This window comes from Pocillopora damicornis, chromosome 12 (assembly GCF_964200805.1).
Source record: "Pocillopora damicornis chromosome 12, jaPocDami1.2, whole genome shotgun sequence".
Lineage (NCBI taxonomy): Eukaryota > Metazoa > Cnidaria > Anthozoa > Scleractinia > Pocilloporidae > Pocillopora > Pocillopora damicornis.
Genome location: NC_142681.1, coordinates 17,492,106 through 17,510,687, shown reverse-complemented (window position 1 = coordinate 17,510,687; position 18,582 = coordinate 17,492,106). Strand labels below are relative to the sequence as shown.

At 37.3% G+C, this 18,582-nt stretch overlaps 1 protein-coding gene and 1 pseudogene across 1 annotated transcript; one reads left to right on the top strand and one right to left on the bottom strand.

The window, feature by feature from the left end:
* Window positions 1-1,231: 1,231 nt before the first annotated feature.
* On the bottom strand, window positions 1,232-16,804 carry LOC149036776 (uncharacterized). The gene is made up of 8 exons (XM_089188909.1): window positions 16,700-16,804; window positions 13,965-14,662; window positions 13,419-13,513; window positions 5,469-5,628; window positions 3,807-3,873; window positions 3,220-3,566; window positions 2,940-3,105; window positions 1,232-2,344 (listed from the first exon to the last, which is right to left on the bottom strand). The coding sequence occupies exons 2-8, from the start codon at window positions 14,589-14,591 to the stop codon at window positions 2,112-2,114; spliced, it is 1,695 nt and encodes a 564-aa protein (XP_089045035.1). The 5' UTR covers window positions 14,592-14,662; window positions 16,700-16,804; the 3' UTR covers window positions 1,232-2,111.
* Window positions 5,855-8,787, top strand: LOC149036777 (uncharacterized; annotated as a pseudogene).
* Window positions 16,805-18,582: the final 1,778 nt, after the last annotated feature.

Below are 18,582 nucleotides of genomic sequence, written 5' to 3'. Positions count from 1 at the left end.
TACAAGACTCTCTATCCTCTTGTTTTGTCGTTATTAAAGAAGGAAATCATTGCCAAACTTTCTGTGATAAGCTTATGTAAAAACTTTAGCCCTCTCTGCTCGTCGAAGTCAAATGCTTCTCAGCTTGTAAAGAAACACGAGTTATATTTCTTCCTTAAGAGCGTGTCCACGAGAGCACCAGGCAGTCGTTCTACATGCCATCTCACCAATTTCGATGAAACTTTGCCAGTTTAAAGGGTCTACCCCAAAACTCAAAAAGACAAACTGGTTTCTGTTTTGGTTTTTTCTGGGGGGAGATAGACTACTTGGTAAAATGTATGAAGCTCTCACTGCGATGGTATTTAATCAATCACTCTGAAGGTTTGTATATATATTTTTACATCCTTAGTCAATGTCTGCTGCAAGTATCAGTTAATTTAATTGACAGCTTCTCAATTAACAGAGGCAAATAAACGACTATGTGTTTAGACTTTTCGATTCATCCAAATATCTGACAACTTTGAGGTCAAATATCTCCCCCTGCCAGAAAGGTGAAACACTAGTCTTGATTCCCCTTTATAATCCATCATTTCATCTCTGAAAATCATAAAAAAAATCTTTGGGCACTGCCATAATTTTGTCATGCAATTCTTGCCCTAGGCGGTCACTTGACCGAATAAACCTACATTTTGTAGCTCTTTATACAAGATGATTGATCAAGAAAGGTAAAAAATGTGAAAAAATTTCGAGATTTTTGGTAGGAATGGAAAATTTCACGTTTAGAGATATGCATGTAGGCGAAAAATCGATGGGAAAATGTGCAAAAATGGGCTGTATCACTCCCAAGTATCCCGAACTAAACGAGCAAGCGATGGATTGGTTTTCACAGCAGAGAGACCAAATATTTAATTTTTAATGTGACATGAGAAGAGTTTTTTCCGAGTTGAGTGAGATCGTCTTTCAATGCGTGGGAAGTATAGAATCTGCTGGTGATCAGAAATACGTTGTTGTCACATCAATTTTAAAGCATGTCACGTAAAGAGCGCTGCAGTCACGGAATTTACGGTCATTTCGCATTAAAATTAAATTTGTACTTGTTTTAGAATCCCAAACCCTCGGCTATAAGTCGAAGCCCGTTTTTTGTGAAAAAATCTCCCAAACTTTTGTGTCAAATACTGAAAAATCGCTCGGCTTATAGGTGGAGAAATACGGTAAACTAAAACTAAATGTTGAGCCAAGACGGTAAAGTTACGACTTTCTTTTTTTTTTATGTATTGGTTATAGACAATATCTAAAAACTTTGATTAAATCGTAAGGATTTGAGGATTAAGGACGTTTCGAAACGATTAACTTTTAACCTAGAGTCTTTAGTGACCACTTACATCTGCCCTCCATAATCTTAAAAGTTAGTAGTTCCAAAAATATCCTGAAATGTTATAAAATCTCATGCTTTTTGCGAAAGAAATTGAGAAAGTGACCAGCCAGAAATTACACTTGCATTCACTTAACCGAGAGAAGAGAAGTCAAGAAACAATTATTGTTATATTATATCTTCTGTGATAAGTTCTTCCTTAAATAATTACTAAAGAAAATAACTCTTCATTTATACTTCCAATTTGCACCACCCATACTCAAAAGCTTGCTTTTTTTCAGTACTTGTGAAAATTTAATTCCATAGAGTGTAAACAAACAAACCCAGAAGTTACACACTGAAAAGCAAATACCAAAGTTATTATTCTTAACGCTCGATTCTGTTCATCCGTCAGGACGGACGAGGTAGAGTCTGTAGTTAACAGTGCAAGCTATTTCATTAATAGACAGCCAAAGGTGATTGCAATGGAATTAGAAAAATTTATAAACCTTCTTGGTTCACTTGCTACCTTTCTCTGAACATAACGTATTGGTTTGTTAGCCTCAATACCGAAAGTAAGGAAATTAAAAAGGAAATAGGAAAAAGGAAGGAAAAGAATTCAATACAATTCGTAATAAACAAGAAGTCAGTTAGGTGTCCTATTCTGTGAGACACAATCACCTTCTTTTTTTTGCTCAAGCTAAAAATATGCCACTGGTCATGGAAATCTCAGAAGAGTAAAATGCCATCTGAGTTTATTAATGACAAAATGTTTTATGTGTTATACTACTGTTTCAGTATTTTTACTCTTTCCTTTCAGATCAAGCATATTGTTAGAAAATGAGCGTTCTTTTGGCCTTGAGTGTTCAGGACTGTCCACAAGAGACAAACCGTTCGCGGCACCTTCAAATTCCTCTTTTAACTTTTGTATATCAGACGTTATGTCTTCCAGTCGTTTCTCCAAATCCAGGAAGTTTTGCATCATTGACATCTTCCTGCTGCTGGGAGTCAGTCCTGGAAGAAGGATCGTAGAGGAAATTTAAAGAAATGAACCACTAAATAAATCCCTGAACTTTTGTCTTTCCGTTTGTCAGTACACAAGTAGTCGATATTTCATTCGGTCATTAATCGTTTGAATAACTGACTATTTTCTAACTGACAAACGGACTGATATAACTTCCTATTATTTGACTGACAGACCGACATTCCAATAAGCATTGAACCGTTTCATGTAACGAAGGTTTCCACATTTCTGATTAAAATCTGAGGGACGTGCTAACCGACAAACTGGTTGATTGGATGACTGACCAACCGACTACCTGACTGACTGACCTACTGTCTGACTGACTGACAGACAGACAGACTGACCGACTGACTGACTGACTAACTACCTGACTAACTAACTAACTAACTAACTAACTAACAGACTGAGCAACTGAAGGACGAGTGACTGTCTCGCTGCCTTTGATTGCCAGCTGAATTTAAAATTATAGAATCACATCAATACCAAGATTCATACTAATTAAAATAGAACAATCTTCTTCAAAAGGTATCTGTTTTATATTTACTCTGCAGAAACCTATGGTAAATTAATTTCAGAAGCAGTTACCTTTTCTCTTCTTGCGTACCGTTGGCTTAAAGTTGGTGTAGACCTCCCAAAGTTTGCCGATGATTATTAGGAAGGCGAATATTCCCAATAAAGCAAATAAAATAGATTTGGTCATTTGTGAGCCAGTGGAGAATAACCCTTCCATTTCACCGGACAAATCCGCTGTCTAAAAGGAAATAAATGATTTTCAAACTGTTGATTTCATCGGAATTAATGCTAAACAAATAGAGAAGAATGGCGCGTGGTGAAATATAGAAATTCACAAAAAACAATTAACTACCTGTAATTCGGCAGGAATAAGTTGCTCTTTGGCAGTGTCTTTTGCAACTGCAACAAAATCCGCTGAATACTTTTTCAGTCTTTTCCCGCAAACCGAAAGCTCAGTTTTTCTAGCCAATACTTCGTTATTAGAATCGTTCGTGTCATTCGGTGACGCCATTACGTCATGGCTCACGTGAGCCAGGTAATATTCCATTGGATAATCGACGTTACGAATCATTCGGATCTGCCTGTTTCGTTTTAAACCAGATTTATCCAAAAAGTGAAATGCAGTGTTGCGATCCATCATTACTCTTCCAATTGTTCCTTGGATAAGACTTTTTTGCATTTCGTCCAGGTTTTTGAACTCTGTTGGTTAAAAATTTATTTGATTAGTTCGCCAACGCAAATTCTTACATGAATAAAATGAGAAAAAGCGGCGGAGAAATTTCTCCTCAGAGTTTTGATACAAAAATATACGAAATATGACTGAAATTAAAAGGTAATTTTTAACCTTATTTCTTTACTTTCCCAGTCGTCCCTGAGGAACAATGGTCATGCAACACATTATTCAAGGACATTAAAATAAATCTGAAAAGAACTACTTACTGACAAAGTCTGCATCCAGCTCCATAGCGACTATATGCGTTTCAGGATTCTTGTTGGACACACCCACCTAACAAGTAAATTGGGGTCAGACAAATTTTTATGGGCCAGTTGGGCCCTTATAGATTGCGCAAGCATAATTTTTGACCTAAATTGTAAAAACAAGCATAATTTTCCTTCTATTTATGAAAGTAGCACTGCAAGCCTAATGAGCATATTTTTTCTTATTTTGAAGGAAACGTTACCAGAGTCATGGCTTGTTTGGTCTCCAAGATCGATTATTTTCAAATTCAGTCCATGGTTCATGTCTATTTTCAGGTTTTCAATGTCTTGGAAGAAGAGGGTTAACGAAGTATTGAATCGTTCGTTGTCTAGAGGACTAGGCACACCCGTAGTAAAGATTGCATCGTTTATAGTTACCGTTTTCACAGGCAAGTAATGGTGTCAAAGAGAAACTTACATTTTGACTTGTCAAGTCACTGCTTCTCGTCCGGAATCTAATGGTTAGTTATGTTTTTGTCAGAGTATGTTTCTCAAATGAAGAATTTAATTGATAACAGATATATAATTTCGACTTCTTTTTTCCTTTTTTTTTTTTTTAAACACACTTAAATAAAAAGTAGCAAAATTTTAAAAACGAGCATGATTTTGAGCATTATTTGAAGAATGATCGAGCAATACCACTAGCATAATATGCTACTTTTACTAGCACAATCTATAAAGGCTTAGTGCCAGATGATAAGTACTTTCCTCTTGCAAATAATATGAAGAGTCTGTACAACGAAAGTACACTTAAGTTGCAGTTCCGGAAAGACCCACCCTAAATAATAGGAACAGGGAAGGCATTGTTGTTGAAAGGGCCAACAATATCCGAAGTTGTATAAAACCAAAGCAATTTTTCATTTCGATAATCAATTAAAATTGTTTAATATTAATTTCATTCTTCAGCACAACTTGCTAACACACGTACGGACTCAGGTAGCTTATGATTCCTAGTTGCTCCAGGGATCATAAACATGGCCACACTTAGTCATCCAGGGCCCAGCAGTTCGAAGTGGTCTCAGTAGTACTAATCCGGGTTAATTTCATACGGGTTTCTTCATACCTTTGTTCAGCAACCACTTTCGAATAACTTTCTTTATTTTTTTCAAAGAGCATCTAATAAGTGTGGACAAATATAATTATACTGAATTTTCTTTTACAGCTTTCAGATCTGAAATAAGATTTCACATTAATCCTGAGTTATTTGAACCCTCCTTTTAACAACTCTGCCCTGTGACTCAAAGGTTTGAGTCACAGGGCCGAGTTGCATTTGAGTTGTTCCTGAGTTCGATCGATGAGGGTAGGATTTCATTTATTGGCAACATAACTTTTTCAGGGAAAAACCTTTCGAAGCTTGGATTAAGATACATTGAAAAATGTGGAGAATCTTATTTGAAACCAAGAAAAATAATCAACTGATATATCTCCTTACAATATCACCCCTGAATCAACCATTAAGGTCACGAGAATAAAATGAATGATCACCAATTAAAGAAGCTCTTGATTGTTAAAAAAACATTTTTTCCCAGCACCTTAAGAAATGTATAGAGAAAAGTATGGAGAAAGGGGCATAATGATGTTAGGGTGCAAAGGGTTTTAGGTGTTCATGTTAGGGTTACTAACCTTTTTGCCACCGATTTCCCTACATCCAGTACCATCCAGGGAAGTTTCCATAGCATTTGTAAATAAGGCAGTGAACAGCGACAACGTTATTGCTCCTAGCAGGATCCATATTATACCAAATGCACGGCCACAGATGGTTTTAGGCGTCTTATCACCGTACCTAATAAGAAAAAGGAACCAAATATCTTCGCGCTTTGAGGATAGTTTAGTAAATATATAAAGAGGGTTGTCCAATACACCCAAACCGCTACGATTCGTCAAAGGAAGTTTGCAAGGACTTGCAAATGTCTGAGAATAACACTGCAGATTGCCTGAGCCACGATAATACTCCCACCGAACAGAAGCTAAAAAAAAAACTTCTCGAAAATAAAGACAAAGTAGTCGATATGGCTGCATGGTCAGTATTTTCAGGCTTTTTCTTGCTTAACTATTTGGAGCGGCGATTAACGCAAGGGAGGCAGTACGCGCACTCAAAAGCGAAAATTAAACTGCGGTCTAGATTCCCTCTAAAGGTTCGTACCTAAGAAAAGAAATGTACAGGCAAGTTAATTTTTTCGGTCAGCAGATCATAAGGACGCGTATCTTTAAGTGTCACGCAGTATCGAGAGTTTTACGAGTGAAGTTTTGAGGCTTGTGTTAGAAGTTTTTATCAACATGAATAAAAATTATCTGCGTACGGACCACCGAGGAAACACAATAGTTTCAATTATTCAACCTTGCAATTGTGATAACAATGTTTTTACCAAATTTAAACAAAACTTTCTAAATATACCTGGTCGATAAGATTTCTGGTAGGAAATTTTTACTTTGTATTCTATGTTTCAATACTCTATCATGTGAAATCAGTTACATTTAACTAATTTTTGAGTCACCTTTTCATAATTTCAGTATTTGTAAAAGGAAGGAACATCCAATTGAAAAAGGACGTGTTGAGGCTTCAAACTCAACTTAAAAAGTGTCAAAAAAATTTGACCTCTACTGAAAAAAAGGAAAAACAAGTCAGACACAAGCTAAGGGGGACAAGATCTGCTTCCTCAAACTTAAAACAGAAATTACAGGGCAACAGTGAAATTGCCAAAAAGGGGTATTCCCTTGTGGAGACATTTGCTCATGGTCACAATGGACACAACCAAAGAACCTTAATGTTTAAGGCTTGTGTCAGATACATGCAACATGCATCTTTGTTATCATATCAAAAGAAACCTGTAGCATTACATCTGATTTTCAATATTTTGTTCAATTGTAGCCCCCCAACAAACTTCATTGTCTCCCCAACTACACTTTCTGACTGGAATGTTCTCTTAGGTGAAGCTTACAAACTAATTTTACGCAAGCACTTTTCAAATTCCAAGTACGATTTTCATCTCTGGAGCGATGACTCCCACAAAGGAGGAGAGGAAAGGCACGTGGCGGGTGTTCACAGGTGGTGTCCCTTAGAGAGGAAGCCACGAGTTTATGTCCTTGCAAACAGCCTAACAGCAAGCGGGTCTGGAAAACACCAGTCTGATGTAGATTACCATGTTGTAAAAAATTAATAAGATATTACCAATGTTTCAGGGTTGGTTGGGGACAATACCTCTACCCAAAAGGGAAAGTAAACGGTCTCTTAGCCAACAATGTCAGAATTTTTGGAAAAGAGATGTTTTTTGTAGGATGCTACCCACATGTACTAAACATTATGCTGAGAAGAATGTGCCAGGCCGGGTTTGGGGCCAAGGGTGACATGAGCAACCCCCATGTTTTACAATTACTCTATAAAATATCTTGGCTCCATCATGAGCGTCCAAGCTAATACAAAGTTATGTATGTTTCTCTCGGTATTCTAAGTAAAGAGCCACCCCTTCCCCAGACATTCATACACATAAGGTGGACATATTATGATGAAACTCTTCAGTGGTATCTTAAGTATGGAAAAGCTTGTTTACAGCTCGCTGAGTGTCTCCTTGAAAGATTGCCAAAATCAGATAGCCACCAGACTATTTGGCAAGATGTTATTAAGCTGGGCTCCAGTCCCATGATTCGAGTTGAAATCAAATTTTGTTTGAATTCCTCGATAAGTTTATCATCCCATCTCTGAATACATCCCAAGCTAGTGATGCAGAACTTGGATTCGCTTGTGGTTACCTAGCAAGGTTATGGCCAGCAACTGTTCTGAAGCACCATGAAACTTTAAGTAAAATGTTGATGTCTCCTGCAGAATATTTTCCTTTAACATCACAACAGGTGAAGATGTCATTGAAGGACCCAGCAGCTATTAACCATTTTCATAAACAAGTGCAGGGGCCAATGTTAGAAGAAGCAATTAAAGTAATCAAAGATCATGGAGCAGAGTTGTTAACTTTTCCCAAGTTGTTTGGAATGGGAGCTGATTAGAGATACCAAAGTCCTTTCTGGCATTTGGTTTTAAAGCTTCTTGAAATTCCAGTCAGATCTGAAAATCAACACGAAAAGTCAGTGAACAATCTCTTTCATGTAGATGGACAGAACATTCTCACATTGGTGTCTAAGGATAGAGTTGGATTGATTAAATGGGCCACTCTTTGGAAATTGATGGAACCACAATTTCTAAGTAAGATCAAAGAAATTGCTTCATTACCACAAAGCTCACTCTTAAGTAAAGAAGCCACTCCAAACCTGTTTGAGTTCTATGCCAAGCACATTTTCAGTCTTCCAGTTAACAATGTTCTTGCTGAAAGACAGTTCAACCTTTCTCAACTCTATCTTAATGATAACATGTCAGAGTTATCAAAACAGGCCTCAATCACATTTGTTGAAAATATTCTGCATAGTGGAAAACCCAACACCAGGACCACAGAAGCGGCACGTGAAGTTCACGAAGAAAGAATGAAAGAATAAACCCAAATGCTCCCCACAGACGTTTTGCAAGAGGCAAGAAAGAACTTAAACAAGATTAGAGAAAACTGCACACATGGGCCACTTACTGCAAAGGATGTTTACCCTAGAGCTTGGGTAGAGAAGAAAGTAAACAATAACTTACCAGAAACAATTCAGTCACTAAAAGCAGATGGTCGCAAACTTAAACTTCAATGGAAGGCTTCTGCCAAGGGAACATCTACACTGGAGGGACAGAGGTCATTCAACCCAACAGTAATTGATAAAGTTACCTGTACACCTGATGGACAAGTTCCAAGACTCATTCAGCTAGCAGCACTAAAGGTGTGGAACTATGGGGAGGAGCTACCAATTTATGATCTACCAAGAGAATGCCAGTTGTGTCTACAAAAACTTCCAAATGTCTTCCAGCCTCCAACTACTCATCTTTCCATATCCCACATGTCTGAACATGTTACACTGTTGCCTGCACATGAAGAATAGAGTAGTCATGAGGGGTGGATCAGTAATTTTTAAACGTTTTAGATTTGTACATATAAGAATTGATTTCACCGACCACACTGCATGAAATAAATATATCTCAGCATGTATACACACAGAGACACATCTGATAATTGATTAATGTTTCAACACAACATGTTAGAATTAACCTGGTAAAAGCATGTTGTATATACTATGTTAGTAAAGTGAACATAGCTTAATATCTTAGTATATGAACATGTAGCATGTTAGCGTTTTGGTTTACAATATTGCAACTGGTTTGACAGGGTAAAAGTAAAGTGCACGGTGCCAAAGTTGAGACATGCATGTACAATCATGTTGTATTGGATCTTGAATTAAATGAATTGAATATTACATTCAAAATGAACAGTAGGTATACAAAGCTGTGATGTATCTGATTTTAAATTGTTATGTATGACTGTAGCTTTGTAGAATATTGAACAAACACTGAATTATATTAAAGTTCACACGGCAACCAGGTGGACAATCAGACATAGTTTGAAGCTACACTGGTTTGCAGATTTAATGAATGTAACCGAAGAAGTTACAATTCATAGACCCAACGTTTCGACACTCCTGTCTAGTGCCTTCATCAGGGGTGATCTAAACGCTGCAACAATTAGTGATCATATAAAAGGACCTCTTGTTGCAGCGTTTAGATCACCCCTGATGAAGGCACTAGACAGGAGTGTCGAAACGTTGGGTCTATGAATTGTAACTTCTTCGGTTACATTCATTAAATCTGCAAACCAGTGTAGCTTCAAACTATGTCTCAAACACTGAATTGCTGTCACTAAATTTCAGCAGTTTAAGAACATAATAAATGTGATATTTAACTACATGTAGATTATATCATTATACTGTTGCACATGTATAACTTAACATATCACTAGCAGTATGTAACTTTTAATGTGATAAGAACATGACTTATGTGTAAGTGTTCTTGTACAGTAAGCATAACATTTTGCACAGGAAGGGCAAATCAAAGTGATGCAGCCAATGTTATATGTTACACATAGTTAGTGTACAATGATTAACAGTAATAAAGTAGAGTGGAACACTAGATCTGTTAAAAATGTGCCAAGTTTATTATTTCCTTATTCTGTGTAAAAGATAAGTAATACCATTCTGACCCGTAATTAATCCTATCTCCCCTTTAAACGTTTTTCTTCTACTGTTGAATATATCTACATCAATGGAATTTTTCTCACATATACCTGAACTGACAGGCAACTTGTAATGACCAGTTCAACAACCAAACTTTACCTGGACCTATACTAATTATTGAATATGCAGTGTGGTCAAAAACGAATCAGTGTATTGGTCAATCCTCTACATTCAAAGCACCCAAAAGAAATGAGCATTAATTTGGCAATAGATACCAGTCAAACATCATCTCCGTAATCCGTAGTAAGTACCAACGAGTACCCGAGAAGTGATTGATAAATTGTTCTTGGTTCCTGTTGACGATTAAACCGGAGTTCACTCTCGATCTCGTGTGGGCGATATTGAAAGTAGGCTGATTGACCCTTTACAACCAACACACCCCAAGATAGGGGTCAAGATAACTTAATTTATATTCTTACCTCCTGCATTGTGCGCTTGCTGTACTTTCGAGATGCTCTGAGTACATTACATCAGTCGATATATTTACTCCTCCATGGTATCTTGAGCGCGCGTTAAAAAAATGTGAGTAACTTTCAAACGAACAACGATGGACTCCAAAACTCAGTTTGCCTTGAAAACACGATGCCCACTCCTAAACTTGTCCGTTTCGAAATTCCAAATAACAAACACCACGCGCAATGAACGACAAAACAGTACGAAAAATTAGAATTTCTACCACTTAGTCGATGAAAAGAAAAAAAATAAAAATGGCAGAATCTTCAACTTCGTCGCAGTCTTCCCGGTTTATATGTTAAACTATGTTAAAACTTCTCCACATTATTATATCAGTTGCATGACAAGCGTGACACATAAATTCAAAGATGAATCAACCTCCGAATTACCAAGAGATGAGTTTTTTTCCCTCTTTTCTATAAAAACCTTCCAAGAATTACTGTATCCAGAAAACTAAAATGTCCAGATCCATCAATGATTCCTTTGCCGGCGGAAGTCAAAGAATGTTCGCAAAAGTCAATTCGATTGACAAGCTACATACTGATTTAGCCAATTGATCTGTTGTATAAGCGTTTCATCTTACATGCTAACAAGGAGATTTGCAGACAAAACTTTTTACTCTTCACCGAAAATTACATCAAAATTTGTCCTTGCTAAATTTCAAGTGTGCTGCACGTATCAGCACCCCCCGAGGAACCCCCAATACATAAGAGGGCGGGAATTTTGAAAATGACCCCTTTAAAATTATCAAAGGTACCTGAGTCTTATCCGTGTGGGAGTGGCAACAACTGATGTCTACCCCTAAAAAGTACCAATTTAAACACACAAAATTGAAAAATCCTAAAAATAAAAACTCCTTTATCGATATGCTCCAGATGCTCAAGTCAGATCATTAAAATCGTCTTAGTAATACTTATTACAGGTATTTTATTGGGCGAAAAACATCCTAAAAGGTACCAGCTAGGTCTCTGGTAGTCCGCTAAAGTTTGAGACATCATAAAAGGTACTAGATCACTGATTTTGACCCTTGAAAGGTACGACAAGCATCTTCACTCATATCCCATCGCCTGATGACTCGTTTCGAATAGTTTTACTCTGCTATCATGTGGCGACCGAGATGAACTCGTTCTTGAACAAAACTCATTCCGAAATTATGTAAAAGGCCCCTAAGAGTTTTTATTCCCAGAGTATTATGCTTTGCTCTCCCGCCAAAACACAATAAATTTCAATATGTGCTGCTAATGAAACAACGATTACCGTATTTCTTCACCTATGAGCCGAGCGATTTTTCAGTATTTGACACAAAAGTTTGGGAGATTTTTTCAAAAGAAACGGGCTTCGGCTTATAGCCGAGGGTTTGGAATTGAAAAACAAGCATAAATTTAGTGTTCATGCGAAATGACCGTAAATTCCGTGACTGCAGCGCTCTTTACGTGACATGCTTTAAAATTGACATGGCAACAACGTATTTCTGACCACCAATCAGATTCTTTGCTTCGCATGCATTAAAAGACGATCTCACTCAAAAAACTCTTTTCCTTCCATATTACAAATGAAATATTGCTCTCTCTGCCGTGAAAACCTCTACATCGCTTGCTCGTCTCGTTCGGGACACTTGGGAGTGAAACGGCTCATTTTTGCACCTCTTGCAGGCATCTTAAGCTTGACAGAAAGAATAGTCGCCTGGTCTCGTCTCCAGCGTCGCACCATGAACTCGCTAAGTCAATAATCTCAAGCGATTTCCGAGCTGTTTTCTACAGCTTCAGCCTCTGCGACAACTTTTATTCTGAAAGCCATAGTATACGAAGAGCGGCGTGCTTTTGGCATGATGAGAAAAATAACAGTGACGAAAGAGATACTCGACTGAAACGTTAGTCAGGTTACAGTAACTGAGAGTAATATATAGAAAGTAATACCCAAGCGTAATCTAATAACCTAAACTGATTACTGGTCTTATAAAATCATAAATAATCAAGGTAAGAGCGTTAATTTTTTTACAAATTGTAATGATTTATGCCAATAAACGGTGGCGACAAGTAGGCACACCATGTACATTTCATAGTCGCCAGCAAGTAAATTTTGCCGGACTTTGAGTTCGTCTCACGATAGAACAACCCAAACACACAAGGAAATTTTTACAGTAACTTTATAAACATCCTTTTGTCTTTAAAACGCTAGAAGCTCAGTAGATTCTGTCATATCGGTCATTGTTAAAATTGTCTTTGTTTTGATGCTACTTTTCGACATAAAAAAAGTATGTCGGACAAAAATATTCACCAAAAAATAAATATTTCTTTGCCAGCTTCAATAATGACAGGGGGTTAAGTTCAGATGATAAAACAAAGGATTATGTTGACAGAAATATTGGAGATCAAGTAAATTTGTTACATGAGGTCACACAACTCGGGCTATATTCGCGATGAAAATTTGCATATTTGAGCGGTCGAACGAAAAAACCATTTCTCGAAAAATAAAACATATTTTCACAAAAAGACTACCCCACAATTATTAGGACATATTGGGCTACAAAATATGAAAGTAGGAGAGAAAACGAATGTTGGAGACTTGCCGCTGTTTGTCTGATGCATGTTGACATTAGCTCTTAAGAGCGTTAAGGAGAGAAGTAAATACAGGAGAGGGCCTATTCTGCGCGTGTCTGAAATTTTCCTTAACTCACGTGCATACGCTGTTCCGTGAGGCCTAAAAATTCTTTTTCTTTTCTTTGCTGCTCTTCATTTCGCTTCATAAGCCGTAAAGAGCTGTGAACAAGAGGACCCTGATACCACGTAACAACTAGTTATTTGTAAGACTGGAAGCCAATTGAAGAATGGAACCCTGGTGGAGATTTTAATAAACCTTACGCATGTATTAACATCAACAAAAAAATGGGTTTTACAATTTTGCTTATTTTTGATTATTTTCAAAGGACGCTATGAAAAAAAAATCCCACCAATACTCAAATGTAAATCAACTTACCCTACTGTTGTAAGTGATTCCACTGCCCACCAAAAGCCTTCTGGTGATCCTTTCGTGAACAAGGGTGAAAACTGAGACGCGTTTGAACGGCGTTCCTGTCATGAAAATCGGTATAACTGTTTAATGAATTAACATTAAATATAAAAAAAACTAATATTAAGGTGACTTTTAGTGCGGAGTAAATAAATTGATTAGAAAACACTTCTAGCTTACTAAAGGCCTTGCTACAACGCGCAAAGTTTGCAGCAGTTTTATTGTATCCGAAATTGTGGTATCTTGCAATAAAATGTTATTATTTGATAGTTTGCGTCATTGCAAGGGTCTTCCTTTCACCTACAAACAAACAAACATTATTTGTAGATTCAATGAAGTGATAAGGTGTGCCTAATTAACCGTTTACTCAAAAATGGTGCCGTCGATTCCTACTTGAACTATTTTCATGCTAAAGCCGTAAAAATTAAATTTGAATCTAACCTTACATAAAATTAAAACTAAAGAACTTCAGAAGCTGAGTATAGATTGACGATTATAAGACTTAACTCTTACCAAGAGCCAAATGATCACTCCAGATATCCCTGACAGCAATATGATATAAGCCAATATTGGCCATTGTGACGTAATGGAAGTAAATAACTGTTCCCGTGACTCTGCTTTGCACCGCTTTAAGTTCACAATCATTGAACACCCGGGTGATACAAATGCCCGGATGAGTGACACACTATCTAGACCCGTAAGTTTTTGTTTTGCATCCGACAGAATTGGAAAACCAAAATCAACCGACCCATTTTTAATCAACTTCACCATCTCGTCTTGATTTTGAACAAATACTGGTACCATTTTGCAAGCTATGGGGTCTGTTGCTTCTCTATTAAAGCAAATCAAGTCCACAAACCATGTTAGGGTTAGATACATAAATCCTTGGTTAATACTTTGGTTCATAATGTAAGGAGGAAAATCTAGCAGGGCAAATTTGAATTTGCATTTCGTTTCTTTATCTTGTTCCTGACGAAGTTGACGCGTTTGGCGAACTTGACGATGTTGCCTGATTTCACGGGCTTTGCGCACTAATTCCGATTGATCGGTTGAATCAAGTTGGAGCTTTTGGCTCCTGGCAAGCCATAAATCGCAGCAAACCATTAGATATAGGACCAATCTCAGAGTTGCAACATGCATCGTTAACACCGCCAAGATATGATGTGGTTAGAAACCTCCTGAGGCTACCAGACTTCAAGTTGTGTTCAGATCTAACCAAAAAAACAAACAAACAAAAAAACCACAGATGCAAAAGTCAGAACAATATGTTATCTGTTTGCAAGCTTGCTGTTTTATACTGCACGGGTGTAATGCAAGACCATATCTCAATGTGATTTCCATTACACTTACATGAGACTATCCACGAAGAAGACATCATGCACTTAAAAAGAATGGAATGAAAATATGATTTTGACCTTCTCAAAGGACTCGAAGAAGTTTTTTATAGACAAAAAGTTCTGGAGTTCTCACTGAGGTAGTGATATGCTCTCCTGGCAATAGCCAGCTACCCTCACTAAACGCTTTTTTTTCTCAATTTCCGAAAACTGCCCATTACGATGTATTTATCGCCACACAGCGTGCCGTAATCTGAGTTAGTGTGCTTACAGAATGCCAGGATTATAAATAACTCCCCACTGTGAACAAAAACACCGCGTCAATGTACTTTTTTTCTAACACTGCAGAATATTTGAGTCCTGGGCTGTGACCCCAGATTGAGCGAATGTTATTGTACAGTTATTTGTGGTGGAGAGACTGGGGGCGGACTCTAAACACAATTGATAAAGTCTGTCGAAGGGCTGCATAGAAATTTGAAAAGACGGAGTGAGTTTCGATGTTCGATTAAGAAATTGGGAAAGTTGACTCTTAATGAAAGATATTCAAAAGGGAATTAGTAAACAAAGTGCAGTATGATTAATAATCATTATGGGAAATATTCAGAGCCAGGCAAATAAATGTGCTTTCAGTTGGCGTTGGCAAAGCCAAGAATTTATTGAACAGTCACTACTTCTTCTTTTTCTTACGCTTAAATTCTGGTATATAACGGGGTCGCATTGGCAATTCAAAATAGGTAACAAAAATTCTGAATTTGGGACAGGTTTTCGTTAATTTTAGGAGAGTCCATTAAAAAAAACTCCAGATAACAATATAAACAAAAATATTAAAAATTAGGTTGCCAACTTCTGTAAGGATAAAAAGCGTTTGGCGAACTTGACGATGTTGCCTGATATCACGGTCTTACGCACTAATTCCGATTGATCGATTGAATCAATTCGGGGCTTTTGGCTACTGACAGGCCGTAAATCGGAACAAAAGAAGAGACATAGCGCCAGTCATGCAACATGAATGGTAAAAACTGCCGAAGAAATGAATTACTGGAAAACCTCCCTTGCTTGCACACGTGAAGTTTTGTTGTGATCGCAATAGATAGCACGGGCTCTGCAGAGAAATATGTTACTGAAAGATGATCAACGCCATAATATAAGTCAATATTCGAACATGAACAAGCCCATTTATGTTATACTTTATAATGCATTCGTTTTAAGGAACCGATACTTATCAGGATTTCCTTAATTAATTGCTGATCGTTTAAAGTTGGGAAGAGGATAGCCGATAGATTAACGAGTTTCGTTATGGTTTTTTTTTCTCATCGTCTATGATCATACAACAAAAGGGAAATACACCTATGATATTTAGGAATTTCAAAAACAACTTTTCTATATACGTAGATGTCCAAATGGTTAACAGTGTAAATAACGATGAATATAGGAATACATACCATATTGCGCACGATAATCGAACGGCAAATACGAGAAAATGCTTGGGAATAGCTGCATTTGGATGGTGAATTACCGATAACAACGCGTTTTCTACGCATTTTCTGTCCTAGAAAATGGAAGGAAACGCTCTATCTTCTACGGAAAACTTCTTTCAAAGCAATCTTTTGCTACTGGAAAACACCAGTAAGCAACGAATTCAAACCATTTTCCCACCTGACACCGTATTCTTAACACCAGGAAAACAATAGTTTTCGTAGAGTTAACTGTCAAGGAAAACTGTTGGATAATGGAACAAATACTCCAATTCGCCGACTCGAAAGCAACGGGAAAACGTTGATTTTCTAGTCGGAAAATGTCAGAAAAATGCATAAATAATGTTGCGTTTCAAATATTCAGAAATTGTTTTCCGAACCGGTAAATACCATATGTTTCGCGATGAAGTGCGTACAAAGTAATGAAATAAACAAATACCTCAAAATATATGTAGAAATAACTGTGCTCTATACTATTGAAATGCTTTCAATCCTGAAATCATCATTCCGAAGTTCATCATCATTATTCACGGAAAACGCGTCAGACGTAAGATGATTCCGAACAGTTGGTAAACGAGGAGGTAATTTAAGTTTGAATTAGAAATGACATGCAAATAACAAATGGTGTACGACAACACTATCCGTTTTTAGCTTTTTCTCTTGTGACTATTTAAAGGCTGTTTAACTTTCAGACTCGATGGTTTCTAACTAAAATCTAGAAAATTTATTAGTCGACGCTGTCTTGTTATAAACGGAAATTTTTGGGAGATATATCTCATGAAGTTTCGTAAAGCCCTTTCTTAAATATGAAACTCTACGTTATCAAGAATCAGAATGAGTCTAGCCTGCAGTAAAGGCGTTTTTAATAGGGCGAGCTAAAGTTATAAGCTCGCGATCGTTTTTCCGACCAGCCATGTTTGATTTAGAGTCAGAGCGGAAGTGGGGGGCGGGGAAAGGGCAAGAAGACACCTGCCCGAAGAGGCTGTGGAAAGGAAGAACACCCCCTGATTAGTTGCGCGTCACTGCATTTCCCGAAGATGAGCGGGTAACCAATAAAACTGAGTTAAATTATAAACCGGAAGCATTGTCTTCCGACAAAACAAAGACACGTGACCGATGAGTGAGACGGTGTGGCAGTTTTTTCTTTTTTTTGAGCTAGAAAAGAAATGTTTTACAACTTTTCTTCCATTTGATCGTAAACGATACATTGAAGCAACAAACAACTGCACTCAAAGTTCTACACACCATAATTTGTGTGATGCAAACCGGCATACTCTGGTGAAATGGTGTGGCTATTTTTGTTTGTTTGTTTGTTTGTTTTTTTTATCGAAGAAAAAAGGGCTTCACCAAAACACATATGTACAATAAACATATCTATAGATGTCCGAATGGTTAACGGTGTAAAACACCGATGAATATGGGAATAAATACCATTTTCCGCACGATAATCGATAGGCAACTTTGTAAAAATGCGTGTGAATAACCGCATTCGGGTGGTGAATCGCCGATAACAACACGCTATCTCAATGCAAACAGCCAACAAACGCCAGAAAAAATCGCATTTCTTTAAGATGACCAACCCGTGAACGTTGGACGACACGTGGTTATCGAGCGTTATCTACGCATTTTCCTGTCCTCGGAAAATGGAAGGAAACGCACTGTCTTTTACGGAAAACCTCTGTGAAAGCAATCTTGTGTTACTGGAAAACACCAATAAGTAACGAATACCAACCGTTTTCCCATCTCTTAACTTCACTCTTAATCAAAGTGCTCTGTGAGCAAACTCGTGAATTGACACATGATTTTTTAGATTATGTTTAATGTTATCTGGTTTAGGGAATTTTGTGGTTGATTGTCATATCTAGAGTATGAGCAGTAGTTCAGTGTTCGCTAATGTAGCAAAGAAACAAAGTAACGTTGGGATAAGAAGGCATTACCATTGAAATGATCATGCTATTACATTTGGCAAGGTGGATGATGTCATGTGTTTTAAACGTCTATCATTTTTGTTTCTGGTTTAAGAGAAAAGGTTGGAAGTAAATGTGGGTGAAAAGTGAGATTTACTGTCTTTCGTTGTAAATATTAGAAAATCAAGGCAATACTGTCTTAATGAAAACATTAACGATTCCCTCTTTATCAAAAGAGACAAACGGGAACGAGTTTTGAGTGATATAACTAAGCTAAGCCTGCCACCGTCATTTTGGATCTCCGCCTGGGTAGATTTAAGTCACGTACTAGGCAACGTAAAATTAATAACAAGATAGAATTTCATTTCAGGCCTATTTACCAATTTTGTGGTGTGTAACTTTCGCATTTTAGTAC

Bases quoted from the DNA above. Each gene is read 5' to 3' on its own strand.
- LOC149036776 (XM_089188909.1), bottom strand. From the start codon at position 14,591: ATGCATGTTGCAACTCTGAGATTGGTCCTATATCTAATGGTTTGCTGC. The intron at 13,514-13,964 runs GTAAGAGTTAAG...TTTTCATGACAG, and splicing joins GAGTGATCATTTGGCTCTTG to GAACGCCGTTCAAACGCGTC. The intron at 5,629-13,418 runs GTAAGTTGATTT...TTTTCTTATTAG, and splicing joins GAATCACTTACAACAGTAGG to GTACGGTGATAAGACGCCTA.